The sequence below is a fragment of the Corvus brachyrhynchos genome, unplaced genomic scaffold (assembly GCF_000691975.1).
Source record: "Corvus brachyrhynchos isolate BGI_N302 unplaced genomic scaffold, ASM69197v1 scaffold116, whole genome shotgun sequence".
NCBI lineage: Eukaryota > Metazoa > Chordata > Aves > Passeriformes > Corvidae > Corvus > Corvus brachyrhynchos.
In genome coordinates this window covers 9,858,207-9,869,718 of record NW_008240221.1, presented here as the reverse complement: position 1 = coordinate 9,869,718, position 11,512 = coordinate 9,858,207, and the positions used below count along the sequence as shown (strand labels likewise).

The window sequence follows — 11,512 nt, the reverse complement described above, 5'->3', positions numbered from 1 at the left end:
CCTGTTTAAATATTTTGCAAGTAGATGTGTCAGTAAGTTAAGAAGGACTTCATGTTGATATCATTAACAAGGCTGGGTAAATCAGACAATGGAAACTGCCTGCCCTGGCACCACCCTGTGTGGGTCATACAGCCAGTCGTGGATACTGCTACTCCATCATCCCTTGACAGGCTCTGATCTACTGACTTGGAGTCACAGAAATTACTAGTAAGGGCATAAAAGAGAAATTTATTGTAGAGTGAATGTAGGCATAATTTACCAGAGAAGAATTAATGTAAACATGATGGAAATAAAAAAATAAGAGAGTTAAGAAAACTATGTGTGTTTTCCTACAAAGGCAGAGGCACAACGTATTATTTTGGATAATAGAAATTTGAGAATGCTGGTGGACAGTTTAACTCATGAACAAAGAAATAAAAATACAATTTTTGTGAGGTACTTATTGGAGGCCAAACCAGAAAAAAAAATTATTTAATGAAAAGAAATCCGTGTTCAGCTCTTTTTCTTTGAAAGAATGAAGTTCACACAGTAGATGAAAAGGTAAATTGAGCTGCTCTCATAGTGCGGCCGGGTTGGGGTCTGTGGCTCGGACCCAGGAAGCCGTGACCGACCCGGGGAGAGCGGCCCGCAAGGGACAGTCCCCCGGGGTCTGCGGCGGTCCCTCGGCCGCCGGGGTTGCCTCTGCAGAAAGGTGCCTGTCTCAGCAGGCTGCCAGCTCTCCAGTGATTCAGCCAGAGTGACTCCAGCTCTTGTTCTGCGGGGCAAACCCCAGGCTGGACCGGGAGGAGAGAGACGAGAGGCTCGTTTAGCAGTCCCGCATGCGGCAGCTTTTTTAGTCCGCACCCCGCGAAGGGGAGGCCAGGGACGAGCTCTCCCAACTCAAAGGGGGAGAAGGGTAGGTCTTACAGGGATACAAGGGTGGGTGTGAGAGGCTAGAAGCCAATGGATTCCAAGGAATCTACACAGGGTCTCCCAGAGGAGCATGGTTCTTGTTTTCTCTCACCCTCACCGAAAGTGCTGCCTTTTCCAAGGGGATTCTGCTGGGAGGTTATGCAATCTCTTTATCTCAGCAGGCCTCCCTCCAGGGCAGGGGCTGGGCATACCCCACACTCTCATGGGATGAATAAGATGTCAATCTATCAGTTTAAAAGGGTACCTGTACAGTTGCTGTATTCTGCTACTACAATTACATGGATTGTTCAGGAGGTGAAAGAGCCATGAAAAAATAATTATCTTTCATTTCCTGGAGAGTCAGGGTAATGACTCTTGGGCAACTCACATTTTGGTACCAAATGTGAATTATATTATATTTATTTTACATGTATATTATATTTATTTTCTTTTAAGTTTAAAGACTTGGCAGTAAAAGTTGCTGCTTAATTTCCACACTTCTCATTCAAGGCATTTCCCTATGTAATAATCATTAAGCTATTTAATTCTTGATTTAGATCTGAAGAAATAAATACATAACCTACAACAATGAAGCATTGGTGTCTAGCGAATTGTTACATATTTGCATCTTCCTCAATATAACAGCCCGATCTCTGAGGTATCTGTGCTGTCAAAGCCTTCCCCAGTGGGATTACAATAAGGGCAAAACTAAAAAAACCTTTTTTTTGTAGTACCTGTGATACTGCAGGGCACAGGGAGAGACTTATTGACAATTCTCCCCACACTGTTACCCTCTTGGAGGTTCAAGGAGATGGAGATCTGCAAAGGATAGGACAAAGATCCTAACTGCTGAGATTTCATTAGATTGTCTTTTGCATGAGCAGCTGATGAGAGTTGAGCCACTGAGTCAGTGGTGTGTCATGCCTGTAAATACTCACAGTGCAGTGTGTGCCTCACACAGCAGCAGGGGAGACGCTGCCTGTCTTGCCCATGTGTTGTCTGTGGACATGCTGGTGGTACCTCCTACCTGTTGGATTTTTTTTGGTAGATTTGCTCCCGTGCATAAAACAGCTGGTTACTTGCCTGTTTTGTGCTTGTTCTTCATTTATAGTGCTAATTGGCAAGTATCTCATTACTCTCATGCTTACGCTGCTTTATATTTGCTGTAGTCATGGTCTCTGTGTTTTCTGTTGCTGATGAGCGTTAGAATGTGTGATGTGAGTTATGAGATGCACCTTCACAGAAAACCTTGTACAGCTTACTAATTTACAAAAAGTGTGGTGGTAATTTATTTCTACCTTGGTTTTATTTCCATACAGTATGTGCTGGTTCTCTGCAATTCTATTGGCACACCCTTGGACCCGAAATATATTGATGTTGGTAAGCAACTTGGTATAGTCTTATTCTGTAACTTATGTTGGAATTGACCTGTTAGTTATCTGTTAATAAAGATAATGGCTTATAAAACCAGTCATATTCCTTGTCAAATTGGCTAAACTTAAACTGAGTTTTCCAGTTAATGCAAACTATGGATAATAGAATTTTTAAAAATTGCTACTTTTCTTTTTTTTCTTTTTAATGAATGGTTTTTGGCAATTCAGATTTTCCTTCACAACAGTCGTAATTCAACTTCTTTTTAAGGAAATGTACTTTGAAAAGTGTCCAGTTGTATCAGAGGAAGTGAAATAATTTGATTTGGACTTTCATTTAAAAATAACTTGTTGCTGCTTCCCAGATATCTTAAACATTAATTTCTTGTGTTTCAGTGTTGATAATGTCTTCCTTATCTTCCTCACAATTGTTTTATCTAAGTAGTTTCAGATTATAAGTTAAAATTCAATTAAAAAAAAATCAGTGGATTATAACAGAAGTATGAAAACACCCCCAAATCCTAAATAGTGCTTAATTCCAGGCTTTCCCTATTTCTTGTTTGCTGCAGGTGTGGTACAGAACATTGCCAAGTAATTGCAAACCACTGTTTTCTGTGAGTTTTGCTTGAGCATAAGGATCATTAATTATTTTCCCTTTAAACAGATGAGGGAATTGCAGACAAACCGACAAATTAATCATTTTTTTGATTAATGAATCCACTTTTATTTGTTCTGGTTTTTGCTTTATTTTTGGTTTGTTACCCAAATAGATATGAATTTGGATTCAGAGTAGACACTGTGAATCCTGTTTGCAGTTTTCTTTTTGAAGCTTGATTCTTTGATTAACTCTCCTGTTTTGTTGAAAGGCTAAATAATTTATTTAAATTTATACAAATATTTATTTGCTTTTGAATGAGAGAGAAGACTCTATAATGACAAGAAACCTCATGAAGTTTTTTTGATGTAAATTGCCTTCTAGAGCCATTGTTTTATCCTCTCTGAAAAAAGAGACTACGCTGCCTAAATTAGTCTCAGTAGAGAAGTTAGTTCCAAGCCATAGTGCTAATACTTGGTGTTAATATTAAACAACAAACAGTCCTTTTGTCTGATAAAATTGATGGGTAAAATGTCTAGCAAAGTTTTGGTAAGATCGAAATGATGAGAAAAGTAAGATGAAGAACTATTAAACAAGGAAGTAACAACAATTCACTGAAGAGTATAGGTAGGAAAAATCAATCAAAGACTAGAAATAATTGAGATCATAAAGATGATTATTTTCCTCAACCAATGCTTCTAAACAGTTTTATTCTTTGTTATATATTAACTAAGTTTGTAAGTATCAATTTCTAATGTTCAATTTTTCAGTGATAGCAGGAGGAAATCATCTGAGTCATACATATTTTGTGAAATTCACGCCCTATATTGTAGATCATAAATAAAATGAAGAGTATGCTCTGATGAATGAGTTTGACTACTTTGTCCTATGAAAAGTGTATTAAATACTATGGTAGTTTTAGTCTTGTGATTTCCATTTATGTCCCTTTGATGTCCTCTTGCCACCTTTTGCAATTGGGGGGGCCATATCAGAATCTATAGGAATAACGCGTCCAGGAAGTTCAATATCAAAAGTTTTACCAAGAATGGATGAAAAAACAGCAAAAAAACAACCAAACAATGCTCCCTCCCCCCCAAAAACCCTAAACCCAAACCAGAATCCCAACAACATAAGCACTGAAGTAAGATGATGTGGTGGGTGATGGTGGTGTAAGTTGGGTGGCTGTTTTGTCCCTCTGTCCTGTCTCTGCTCCTCCTGATCAGATGTCTACACTGTATGTGCCCAGTAGTTTCCTGTTCTTACTTGGCAGGTGGGATTGGGTGGGAGGCAGATTCAGGGATTTAGAGGGAGTAGTTCTTCTCATTTCTGCAGTTGACATCTAAAATAAGTTGAGTGAATCATTCTTGAAGGGGGTCTTTTTGCTCTCCATTGGGTACAAAGAAGCCCAGGGCAGCCAGCTCATCTCTGTCAGAGATGTCTAAAATTAGGCGAGATGAATCCCACTCACTGTTAAAATTAGCTTTGCATATACACCTCTAACTCTGCATTTAAACTCTTTGCTTTGCATTTTTCTAGTGTTCTGTTTATGTGAACTTACTGAATGTATCTGTGAGAGTTTTATTTACATTCTAAACAAAGGTTTCTTTGTGATTCTGCCAGTATGACCCATCTCCTACAGCTGCCTGTACACAAGAAAAGAATCCTTTTCAGTAACTGGAAACAGTTAAAAAGAAAGGCTATTTAATTGAAAAAGGCTGTTGTTATTCCAACTGTATTTGAATTGTGCTGAAGAGATTAAACAATTTATTCCTTTAGCATAATGAAGCCTTCTGCAGTCTGCTGCTGTTCCCTCCAATATTGGAGAACCAGTTTAGTGCAGAGATTTGCAATGCTCTTTTCTAAAGTGAGTTCACTTGTGAAAATGCTGGGCATTATAGCCTTCAGCCGCATAGATGGGCAGATAACTGAGGTTAGGAATATTTACATTTCTGAATCCTGAAAAATTTCTGTAGCCTCAGTAGTTAAAACATTACAAGTGAGTCTTTCATTGCTGTATGGTAAACACAGCCAAAGAGTCAACCTTTTTTTAAAAAATATATGCATCCTGTAAGGCTCCTTTAAAGTTTGCTCTCCAAACTTGCAGAAGGGATTGGAGGTAAAAGTGTAAAGCAAATGCCTATAAATGCAACTCCTTTGGAACACATTGTGCTGGTTTCATCATAGTTATTTTCCTCTTTCTGTAACATTTGAAAATGCAACTTTATAGAACAACTTGAAATATTTACAACATAAGGTCACTTTGTGTGAGAGGTTAACAGCTGTACATAGTCAAGGTCCTATTGTACAGTATGTCATGCTGTTTATCACAGTTGGAGCTTCTTGGCAGTAGGAAGTGTAATTGTTCCAGTTTGACAGCATGCTGAACTTAAGCAGCTGTCTGGCCTTGCAGAAATCAATAGAGAGAGAAGACCTTGTAAAACTTTAAGAGCCGAAGACCTTTCTGAAAGTTCTTCTAAGATTCCAGTTGATACATGATTTCTAACAAAATCATTGACCTTTTGTTCTGCTTATAAATGAGGAAAATCAACATTAAATCATTTATCAGGTGAGAGTCATTATTAATAGTTTAAGGTATTAGTAGTTAAAAAGTAAAATTAACTTATCTCTTCCTCAAGATAACTGGAGGGGTGTTACTGACTTACGAAACATACTATTACCTGTTTGTGAAATTCTTTTTTTTCTCTTCTTTCTACCAATACAGTTTTTCAGGTTATTTTCTTTTAGTAAACTGATATATTGTTACATTAAGTTCTGTTCACAGAAAGTTAGATGAGTTTTGTTTTGAACTCTTGTTCTCATTTTGGAGTTCTAAGTGCTGTCTTTCAGAGTGGCTTAAATACACTTAGGTTGTTACTTTATTTGATTTTCATAAACGCTGAGAAAAAATTATTTCTTATGCTGTAGGATGTCCTCAACAGACCACTTGGTATCTGTGTGCTCCTACCTTTTCTTGAGTATGTGCTCTTCACTGCCATGAGTCGAAACTATACTTTTTGACTGGCTGTAACTACTGCAAGTTGAACACACACTATTTTTGGTTTCTAGCAGACTGCCCGTTGTTGAAGCAAGAATCACCTGGAGTTCTAGCGAGCATAAAGGGTTTACTCCTCCTTGAGACTCTGGTGCCTTGCAGGCCTCTTGGGCAGAGCCTCTTGGACTTTGTCCAGGTAGAAGATTGATAGTGGAGAAAAAAGACTGCTCATCTAGATATGCTAAATAGCTGCCAGAGTACTTAAATAATGCATCTGCGAATGTGTGTTAAGGCACAATTTGTCTGAATTGTCAATTTATAGTATTTTATAATACTGTTTCAACAAAGCACTATTAATCTCCTAATGACAAAGTAATTGTGACATTATGCAATGTTTGACTCACCCTCAGGAGATGTAAATCTTATGCTGTTGGGCTCTAAGCCAGTAGCTCAAGTAAGGCTCAAGAAAAGAAGTGCTTATCTCCTTTATTCTGTTGAATTTTTAATTATGTCATTAGCTTTCTAATGCTTGTCTCTGTTAATGATGGCAAAAAAGGATTAATCAGTCATTATCTGATGAAAGGCCATCACTTCAGCTTTCTTTAGACATTGATGGGTGGTTACACTTTCAGCTGTTCCTCATACTGCTTTTTATTTTGTCTAAAGGCATTTTGCTTCCTGTGCTTCCTGTGCCTTGTGTTTGAGGTCCTTCACAATAGCTCATGTTTGCTAGCCCATAAATTACTCTTTTCTTCATTGTTTAACATTACTGCATTCCATCCTACTCTGGTACAAAAATTAACCAACACGGTGTCTTCTGTGCTTGTTTTACAGGCTCACAGGCTTTCTGTCAAAGTCCTTTGATGAATAACTAAATATACACTACAGAAGGTTAAATATCTTGTTATATCATATCTTTTTAATGGAAACACAACAGATGGTATCTGCTAAGAAAAGGTCACTCAGGCTGGATTATATCATCTTCTTACATGTGCTTAGGAGCACTGACATAGTGAAGTGTTGAGTTATCTTTCAAGTGTGTGTTAGCACCCAGTGAAATTAATACACCAGCCTGACCAACATACAGGTGGATTAAAGGCAGAGCTGGAGTCATGCGCAGGTGTCTTGCCTCCCTCCTGGATGCCTTAGCAGGGATGACTGAACTACATGTGAAACAGCACTTGAATTGCTGTTGCTTGATCCTTTTAATGTAAATCATAAGGGATTCTGAGCATGTTCTGTAAACTGTGGTTGTTCATGAGTTGTCCCACATGTCCCAACATGTTCAGTTGTCCCTGCTGTTGCCTGACACTTTCTTCCATTTGTGAGCCAACACTTGTAGAGATACTTGAATCAAGCTCTAAAATTAGGTAGATTTATTGATTAGACTAAGTTCATTCCAGTTTCTCAGGAACAGCCTGTGACAGACTTGTATGAAAACAACAGTTTAGTATTGTCTGTCAGTCAGATTGCTTCCTTTCCATCAGATTTAGGTGGGATTTCTTGTCTTTCTTGTTTGTGTATCCTATCTTATAGACTAAAAAGCATCCCAGCCTTTTCATGTGGTGAAGTAATGTAGTCATGCATTGAGTTTTTCTGTCTACTATTTTTACAAGATTAGACATTGAAGCAGGTGTTTTCTAACAGTTTTGAAGTGAGATGGAGTGTGTGTGGATGAAATGCAGACATTGTAGGTTATTTGAGATTCCTGGATATATAGGAAAGAAAGTTTCTTTCCTTCAGGGAGGAGGCTTTATGAAAGAAGAGTGAAGAGAAATGAGGTGAAAAGAGAAAGGAGGGCCAGAGAGAATTTAAAGGGCAGTTGTTTCACATGTTGGAGTTGTTTTGATGGGGATGGTTTGTTTAGTCCTTTTCAGTATTTTGCCACTGAAAAGTAAAGCACCTGTTTAAGTGTTTTCCCCACATATTTTCAATGTCTGAAAATGAAGTATTAAACTAAACAGTTTCAGAAGTTTACATGTTGAGCATGGAAAGCTGCTGTGCAGGGGGAATGCTGAGCAGAGGAGTGTCCACATCTCTTGCCTCCTTCAGACCTTAGGTGCTTGCATTTCTGTCTGCTTAATAGTCAGAGCACAGGTTCTGTGAAGGGCACTGATGCTCAGGTAAGCAGCACCTGCTGGTAAATCAATGCTGCCATATACTTTTTTACACTGAAGGAAACGTAGGTAATTAAACCAGCTGCCTGGAAAGGGATTCTAGATCTTCCTCAGCCTGAAGGGATTGAAATGAGCATATTGTCTTTCCTTGGAAATGACAAATCCCATTCCTTCCTTCTCTGCCCCAGCAACAGCTCAAACTTGGAGTGGCTGAGACATCCTTCCCTCATGTTGAATTTATGCTATTATGCAGTCAAGAAGGAAAACATTTTAGGAGCAGAGCATAGCCCCGTGTGGAAGGCTCTGAGGTGAGAAGGTGGGATGGAATACTTTCAGTTGGTGGAGACTGACAAGGATCAGCCAGTCCATGATCACTCTAGGGCTGACCAAAAGCATGTTGCTAAGGGCATTGTCCAAATGCCTCTTAAACACTGAGAGGCTTGGGGCACTGACCGCCTCTCTAGGAAGCTGTTCCAATGTGTGCCTACCCCCTCTGTAAAAAGTGTTTCCTATCTCCAGTCTAGACTTGGATTTCAGTTTCTTTTTCCACAGATTTTTCTGTTTGTGTTTTCTTGTTCAATGATTGACCAATATAAAATGCTAAAGCAATTCTAGAAAAAATGCCATGTGTCCTACTTTTATGCAATTGTTGAAGTTATATAGGCAATTTTGTAAAAGCATCAGTTCCCACATAGAGTTGCTGCTCTTCCAGATGTGGCTTTGAATGGATCTGATGCTGATGATTGTGTCTGTGTGCTGTGCCCTGTGATTTCATGTTTGGCTTAAATCCAGTCATTGCTGTGCCTTCTGTTGCAAAGAAGGGAAGGCCCTGCCCTCCATGCTGGCTGCTCATTCCTGCCTGCTCCAGCATTTGTGATTTTCTCTTTAATCCACCTTAATGTAATCTTTTATTTATTTATTTTTGAGGTCAGTTAGATGAGTGAACTGATCCAACTTACTCTGCTGTCCAGCTGCTGCTAGAGCTGATATGAAAGAAGTGGCAGGAAAATGTGTCAGGGGTTGGTGTGTGTGTGCTTTTTGGCAGTAACAGTCACTTTAGTCTTAGGCATGTTCATATAATGCCTAATTGATTGTTTTCCCCTGGATAAAGCATGGACATTTTGCCATCTTGTTTCTGGATCACAACAAAGCTTGTGTGAACAACCTTTTATCCCAGATTGGGCTATTTCAAGGTGTGCACAAATGAGCAAGTTTAGGCTCTGTGGAAGCTGTAAGTCAAAGGGGGCATCACCTGGTGAGTGTGAGGAATGCCCATGGCTTTCAAATGTGGGTATGGCAATGTGGTTTAACATTGTCTTGGCCCACAAGTACTCAAATGTTGACTAATTTGAGTCCAAATATGAGGCTTAGTACAAAAATATTGTGATTTTTGCAAACCTTATTCCCTCACAAGTCAGGAGATTCTCTTGTTTCATTTTTAAAGAATAAAAGCATTGATTGTTATGGCACATACAGCTGGAAGTTAATAAAAGAACAGAGTAAATACATAGAATGTATTAATGTTTTTGATGAAACAGGAGACTGTATCAGTTTGGATGTGACTAATTATTGAAATGAATGTGTTGTAAGTACATGAAATACACTGAGTTGTATATAATGTAAACAACTGTGCTGCTCACATGTTAAGCATCATCACTAAACCTTCTTACCCAGTATTGACATTTTAACTCAAAAGTGTTCTGCAGCCATCAGGTAGCTTATATAATCCTCTTGGTTTCAAAGAAATGAAATCTGTTCAACCAATCTTCCCCCATCTGTCTCTTGTAGCAGTGCTCTTCTATGTGGCAGGCTTATAGCTCCCTCCAGAGTTCTGTTCTGTGCTAAAATACAGAGCAGAAAAAAACCAAAAGAGATTCACTGTAAAAGAATTGTATTTTGTGCTCACATCATGTTATCTGCGTGACTCAGTGTTCCACTATGAGGCTGGTTTGCACAATTCTTCTGAATTTATCTGGGGGGTTTTTTGGTATCATGATGATTTACTTGTAGAACTTAAAGACACTGGGTGATCTACATACAAGGTTTCTTCATTTTTCTATGCCTTCACTGTTTTGGTTTTGTTGTGGTTTTTTGTTTGTTTTGGTTCTTTTGTATTGGTTTTTTTTTTCCTGAGCATGGACAGCAGAAACGAGATACTCAATTTATGCACATATTCTAACTGGGTTTAGGGCTGAAGTAAAGAAAATACTCTGCATTCCTACACTGTGATTTTTTGGTATAATAAAGTAAGACTTAAGTGTAGAGTCTGCTAAATATTTAATTTGTTGCCATTCAGATAAAGAATTGATATTTGGCCCAGCTGTTAACTAAGGTACAAACAGCATTTCTAGGTCTTGTCTAACTTAAAATTTATGAACTAATTTTAAGAAGAAGAACCTCTTCTAGATTGTCAACTTTTGAATAGCCTTAAATATGTCAGATATAGAAGTATTTAATAGATCTTGTTAATGAGATTCAAGATATTCCTGAACTAACTGGTCATTAAACTGAAAGTTTGTCTATATGTATTTGATGTTTTCTGCATCAGCACATGAAGATTTGCTGAAATAGCAGGGAGAAAAGTGTTAATGGTAAAATCAGAACTTTTAAAGAATTTCACTTTTCTTCTGGACAAGGCCACAAGGCCTCTCTGAAACTTGTTATCAGCTAATGAAAACTGCTGTTAGGTTTTGTGTGGGTGGATTTTTTGGTTGTTGTTTTTTTGCTTTTAATGTATGGGCATATGCTTTCATCCATCTTGGAAAAAATTTACGAATTAGCATCTACTTCAATGCTTGCTGCTCTAATTTTGCAACTCTTTGGGTTTTGTAACAGAGCCATTGTTTGTCACAATGACCAAAACACACGTGATTGCGGCTTCCAGACAAGCGTTTTACGTCTGGCAGTATCGGGTGGCCAAGAAGCTCACAGCCATGGAAATCAATCAGCTGACACGGACCAGGAAAGAGGGCAGGGAAAGGTTTGTCTTCAGGCTTTGGCATTTTTCTTCCTCTGCACTGTTGTTGTTGATAAGGTGGATTCTGCCATGTCTAAAATGCAAACCCTTGTCTTCTCATTTTTAAATCAGGTTTGTTGACTTGCAGGCCTGTAAGATGAAATACTAGTTTCTTATAACAACTGTGTGTTATCCAAATCCCTTAGACGTTTTTGAATGTTCCTGTTCAGTGTCTCCATTAGCTTGCTGCATGCTTTCCTTACGGAGCTGTGTCTTGTTGCCTTTTTGCCCCTCTCCTGTTTCTCCTCCATGCTCTTAGTTTCCAAGCAGCTCTGTTCCCTGTGATAACTTTAACTGCTTGTCGTCTGTCACTGCCTGTAAGAATACAGTCTGTCCAGCTGGCTCTTCTCTAATACACTCGTGTCTGATTGTGGCTTTGACGACTAATCCTGTATGGACTTTTATCCTCTCAAACTAAACAAGCCAAAGTCAACATTGTTTTGCTTCCAAAATATTTCCTTCCCAGGTGCTCATTTGTGGCATTAATTTTTCTGTCACCTCCACAAGCTTGCAACTTTGTCATGGTTTTCT

At 38.6% G+C, this 11,512-nt stretch overlaps 1 protein-coding gene across 1 annotated transcript in view; it reads left to right on the top strand.

The window, feature by feature from the left end:
• WDR35 (WD repeat domain 35) overlaps positions 1 to 11,512 on the top strand; it is a gene marked incomplete at its 5' end in the record, with an annotated part of 42,452 nt that overhangs the window by 12,542 nt on the left and 18,398 nt on the right. The window contains 2 exons of the mRNA XM_017744916.1: positions 2,211 to 2,271; positions 10,801 to 10,945. Of these exons, the coding sequence (XP_017600405.1) occupies positions 2,211 to 2,271; positions 10,801 to 10,945 (206 nt within the window). The remainder of the gene's footprint in view (positions 1 to 2,210; positions 2,272 to 10,800; positions 10,946 to 11,512) is intronic.